This window comes from Daktulosphaira vitifoliae, unplaced genomic scaffold (assembly GCF_025091365.1).
Source record: "Daktulosphaira vitifoliae isolate Bord-2020 unplaced genomic scaffold, ASM2509136v1 Scaffold_2, whole genome shotgun sequence".
Classification (NCBI taxonomy): domain Eukaryota; kingdom Metazoa; phylum Arthropoda; class Insecta; order Hemiptera; family Phylloxeridae; genus Daktulosphaira; species Daktulosphaira vitifoliae.
Genome location: NW_026099573.1, coordinates 9,693,987 through 9,700,223, shown reverse-complemented (window position 1 = coordinate 9,700,223; position 6,237 = coordinate 9,693,987). Strand labels below are relative to the sequence as shown.

The window sequence follows — 6,237 nt, the reverse complement described above, 5'->3', positions numbered from 1 at the left end:
TCTAATTACTATTAAAACTTATATATTAATACACTTTATTCTCATTAAGAGATATGTAGTGTATTCATTCCGATTACGGGGCATGATTCTCATATCGTCATTTTCGTCACTACCTCCACGTTGCGCGCCTGCTGCTTTCCTTGGATGTGGTAGCCGTTTCTTAGACTCCGTCTTCGGCGGAATCGTACCCTGATTTCCCGTTACCCGTTATAACCATGATATTAATATTAACTGCTATCATAACATGAAACTAAAAAGTGAAAAATAATTATAGTTTAAAAAAACTAAAAAACACGCTTTTAAAGCACATTGAACTAAAAATTATTTTTCACTTTTTAGTTTTTTATGACATCGTTGTTACAGTCACGGAGTGTTTATTGTTAATTATTACTTGCAATGGATATAATGTCTGTATTGCCAGTTAGTGTGTTTATAAAATCACAACAATGTGTTTTATTACCATTGATAATAAAGGCTATACGCTTGCTAATATCGCCATAAAAATCAATTAGAGCTACCTGCATTTGTAATCCCTTATGTATTATTAACTCAAAAAAATTCGAATCTTTAAATGTTTATATCTAATAATATACAATAAAAATTTGTTCATATATATATAATATTGATGATACGCCCACATCTACAGGTACGAAAATCCAAAAATTATACAAGAATATAGTGTTGCAGGCTGGAGATGAGCGGGGTGAGGTTAATGCGTTATAACAGTCTTGTCTCAAGGCCAAACAAGACGGTATACTCGAGATAATAACACGTGGCGCGTGGAGAGTTACAAACAACACATATACATGTGAAACTAATATAAGCGCGTTAAAAATTGATATTGACTAGTCATTTTCTTTATTAGATATTTGTACTGGTGTAGGAGAGAACGGGACAAGTTGACGCTTGAGACAAGAAAATTTTGTTGATTTTAAAAATATTCTGAACTTTTTATGAAAATATTTTTAAATGATTTAACTTAGCCATGACAAATTTTTCGAAAATTATTAAAAAAATAATGTTTTAATTTTAAAACGCACTTATAAATTTATTGCAAAAACTATATAAAATTGTAATTTTACAACACAACGTTTTAACTTGTTAAGCTATTGCAATAACAATAATTTTATTTACTTATTCGTTCTCAAACTAAATAATCAACTACACTTTAAAAATGTTTAAATATTAATAATTTGTTGTTTGGTTTTAATTAAACCCATTTAGGTAGTATTTATACATTTTATACTTATATCTCGTTGAATATTATTTTTCAGAAAATATTCATTGCAATTATTATATTATTGATTGCTATACAAAAAGGAGGACAGGTACCTTCCAGCTCTGATGTTTCTAAGGACATAACAGGATTTATAAACTCCAATAACTTAGAAAGTAAAATACTTAAAGCTTTTCTTAATCTGTATCTTAGAGTCACTAATTGGACATCACAAATAAATCGTTCTAATCGGTTGTTTTTAAACTTCCGGGTTATTTATACTTAAACCTAAGATACTAATTGCTGTACATTTTATAGCTCTAATAAATACAATTTTATCAATAGTGTAGATATATTATCTTTTTACATGTTTTAAAATTTTATTTATACTTCGTTTTGAAAATCTTTAACTGCGTATTTTCATATAGTCTATGGTTATATCGGCACTATCTTCTGTTTAACGGGTGGTGGTGACACGCGTGAAGTTGCAAGTTAATCACATACTAATTCAACATTACAATTACATGCATGGGATAATATCGTTCAAAACTGTATCTCATAGCTAAACAACAATAACAATTAAAATATTGGATTGAAATTATCGAATGGCAAATGTAATAAACCGTAAAAAATTTCTAATCGGAAAAAAATGACATTAGCTTCAATATTTTTTAAGTTAGTGAACATTTTTCATTAACTCTCTAAGGTCTACTAAAAATAATTTTTTATAAATCAGATCAATTTCTAATGTATGCGCCTAAATATTATACGAAATTTCTGGAAAATCACACACAGCTTTTCTAAAAAATAATTGATAATTAAATTTTAATTCTCGAAAACTATATAAAAAATATGTACATTTTTTTTCTCAAATAAGACGTATTTATCACAAATATGTATCATTACAAAAGTTATGTATAGTTATATCCAAAATTTTTGTTAATACCACACACAGGATTTAGAAAAAAATAGTTAAAAAAAAGTCATTATTTGTTGGATGAATAAAATATCTTTCCGAACAAAGCAAAGCTAATTACATAAAAGAAAAATTGCTGTAAACCGAAATTATTATGGTTCCTTTACCTAATTATAACAGTTTTTTTTAGAATGGTTAAGTTTATCTCATTTATGTAAATAGAGTAATAAATAATATACACATATTCAAATAAATTTAAAGTAATGAGTATTGAAATTCGTTACATTAATCTCAACCTTAAAATGGTTTAGTGTACATTATATACTAGTTAAGGTTAAACCAATAAGATTAATTAGTCTTATCTTACAATAAAGACCAATTATTAATAAAATAATTAAATTGCATTATGCAAAAACAACCATCAATCATAAATAAATATAAGCTTCTACTAAAAGCTGCAAGAAAATATCCTACTGTACATTTTCCAAAATACAACTAAGCCAAAGTTCGATTGTATATTATACTTAAATTATTTTTAAAAAATCAACTGAATGATTAAATAAATAAAAATGATTATTATTACTAANAAAAATGATTATTATAACTAAATAAAATAATTGATGATGTAATACCTTAAATGTGATATATATCACATTATTATATCATGAATTACTTGTGTAAATAGCATTATATAGTGCTATTTATACAACTAGAGATCAGGAGTTATATTATTAATCTGCAGTTAAATAAGAGAAAATAGAATGTAATTAAATAAAAGTTCAGTTGAAAAAGATCTATGTTTTTTACAATATTTTAAGTTTTGAACGCCCCCTATATAAGGGGAAATTGTCCAATTTTAATAAAAAGTATGTCAAATGAAAGATGTACTTATAATGTATTTAGAAAAAAAAANTACCTAATTATAACAGTTTTTTTTAGAATGGTTAAGTTTATCTCATTTATGTAAATAGAGTAATAAATAATATACACATATTCAAATAAATTTAAAGTAATGAGTATTGAAATTCGTTACATTAATCTCAACCTTAAAATGGTTTAGTGTACATTATATACTAGTTAAGGTTAAACCAATAAGATTAATTAGTCTTATCTTACAATAAATACCAATTATTAATAAAATAATTAAATTGCATTTTGCAAAAACAACCATCAATCATAAATAAATATAAGCTTCTACTAAAAGCTGCAAGAAAATATCCTACTGTACATTTTGCAAAATACAACTAAGCCAAAGTTCGATTGTATATTATACTTAAATTATTTTTAAAAAATCAACTGAATGATTAAATAAATAAAAATGATTATTATTACTAAATAAAATAATTGATGATGTAATACCTTAAATGTGATATATATCACATTATTATATCATGAATTACTTGTGTAAATAGCATTATATAGTGCTATTTATATAACTAGAGATCAGGAGTTATATTATTAATCTGCAGTTAAATAAGAGAAAATAGAATGTAATTAAATAAAATAATTGAACATTTATAGTATTTCTAATTTTCATAAATTATTCTGTTTTTAGACTGTCCAATATGTTGCCAAGAAATATTGGAAAATTTTTCACAAACTATATGTTGTCAAAAGATATTTCATTTTAAATGTTTGAATGATTGGATTATTCTACCTAAAAAGTGCCCATTGTGCCGACAACATCCATTTGAAAGTATAGAAAATTTTACTAATTTAATTATTTATTCTACTTAGTAGAATAATAATTCTATTTTATTACTTGTGATTTAATAATAAAATAATTCTTCATTAATTAATTTCACATATTCTGTATTATTGCTGAAAAACGGTGTCGAATTGGTAGTACCGAAAAGTCTCATTTTCTCTCCTTGTACATTGGTAAATAATAGGAATTTTAAAAAAAGTACATTGATAGTAAAGCACTTGTCTTAACACTGAAAATTTAATTCAATTATTTAAGTAAATCGGTTTAAAAAAATTAAACATATTTAACAAAAATTATATAATTTTTGACACAAGTGTTCGATTATTCATAGAATTTGTGTTTTCTAAAAGTAATATACTAATGTTCTAAATCATATATTCCATTAAACAAGCTCCAATTTAAAATAATTTAGAATAACACAAGTATAAAAACTATATAAAAAAAATTACAAAATCAATCATTTTTACCGGTAATGATTTTCTTTTAATATATTTTAATAATTCTTTTAATAACTTCTAGACATCAAATTGTCGGATAGTTTTTCTAATCATCTTAAGATAAAATTTTTTATCATTAATTTAATATAGGTTTAAATAAATCAGGGTTTTTATTAATAAATTATTATAATAATTATGATTAATACAAATTTAGCAATAATCGTTAAGTAATAATGGATCTATATAGTTTATTCACAAGAACAGATAGACAGAAAATAATTAAATTAATCATTTATTAAGTGTAAAATTTTTGTTTATTAGAATGTAAGATATGTCTTGGATATTTAAATGTGGATGCAACTAATGTAAAATGTTGCAAAAGCCAGTTTCATAAGAAATGTTTAGATGAATGGTTTAAAAAAAAATTTTATACTTGTCCTAATTGTAAAAAACATTTAATAACAGGTAAATACTTTATTATTTTATTAAAATTTAGTTATAAGTATTATAAACCAAAGTATGTTTTAAAAATTTCATTAAAAGTTTTACCACATAAGAATACACAACATATATACAAATAAATAAAACTTGAGTTCATTGTAAGGACAAATTATTTTTAAAAAAATTACCCCTACCAAAAAACAACTATTATATCACATAGCAATAACACGTAAATAATATTTATTAAAAATAATTTAAATCATGTTTTAAAGATTACCAGGGCTCCTAGGTTGATGTATTTCCATACCGGGCTATGGGATCGCCATTTCCCTATATTATTACCTACTGGAATCGTCCACCTGGGACTTTACACCAGTAGGAGCTCTGGACCCCGGGTTCACTACGCCCGTATTACTAATTGCTTAATACTCCCTGAAGGGAAATATGCAACTAATAAAATAATATTTTTTTTAGTATATAGTATTTAAATTAAATATTTTATGTTATTTTGTTCAGGTGTGGACAGTAAGTTTCTAATTTTTTATTTAGTTTATCTAAGTATTTGAGGTAAGTATTACTGAAATTCTGCTAGTAACCTGTAATTTAAAGTCAAAGATGCTATTTAATATCAGTAAACTTTATCTTCTACCGCACCTATATTTTAGTCTTTTTTGCGATCGATAATGCTTAAAAATTGTCATTTTTATTAACAAACACTTTATTAAGATTAAATTGTTTTTAATTAACTTAGTTTATTATGAGAAGCTTCTTAATGGAGGTTTAGATTTTTTATTATATAGATGATGATTTCAAAGCCTGATTTGAAGAGCCAAATTTTTAAACTTACGTCATTACTATTAAGCTAATAAAAATATACACTAACAAATTTAAAATGATTAACTAATATAATTTTACAAATATATCGAAATTTATATAAACCATTTATTTAAAAAAACAATAACAAAACCGTTATTAAAATAACTTTGTATACAATATACCATATATATTAGGATGTTGCTTAAAATGTAAAAAAACAATTTGATATCAAATCTAGGGGAGGAACCTCGTCATAATGTTTATTCTACTTAAAAAATAATGAAATACTTTTATTTAAATTATAAGACCATTTTAAAATGATGCTAACAAGAGTTAATTTGGAAAAAAAAATTTAATTAAAAAAAAATGTTATTTTTTAATTATAATATAACTTTTGTTATTTATGTATAACAAAATTAATGAATGTCTTTAATGATTATTTACTTTAGAAAATTATAAAATATTATGATAACAAGATAGTTTTTTTTTGTGTCAGGATATTATTGTCTAAACTTTGACAATTAATAACAAGAATTGTTTTTGTTCGTAATTCTTAGCTTGTAATTAATTGTATTCCTCCATTTAAAGTCACGCCTCGTTCTGTTTCATCATTAACAATCCTCTTAGATCTAATTATTTCCAAATTTGTTTTATAGTCTTTGTCTTCCATTCAATTTCCAATATCTTTACTTATAAACTTGAA

The 6,237-nt window shown here is 24.0% G+C and overlaps 1 protein-coding gene across 3 annotated transcripts in view; it reads left to right on the top strand.

Annotated features, from left to right (window-relative positions):
- The window catches only part of LOC126897396 (uncharacterized), a 65,411-nt gene that overhangs the window by 19,856 nt on the left and 39,318 nt on the right, over positions 1–6,237 (top strand). For all 3 annotated transcript variants that reach the window (XM_050670950.1, XM_050670949.1, XM_050670951.1), the window contains exons 2-4: positions 1,275–1,392; positions 3,688–3,828; positions 4,599–4,742. In XM_050670950.1, the coding sequence (XP_050526907.1) occupies positions 1,275–1,392; positions 3,688–3,828; positions 4,599–4,742 (403 nt within the window). The remainder of the gene's footprint in view (positions 1–1,274; positions 1,393–3,687; positions 3,829–4,598; positions 4,743–6,237) is intronic.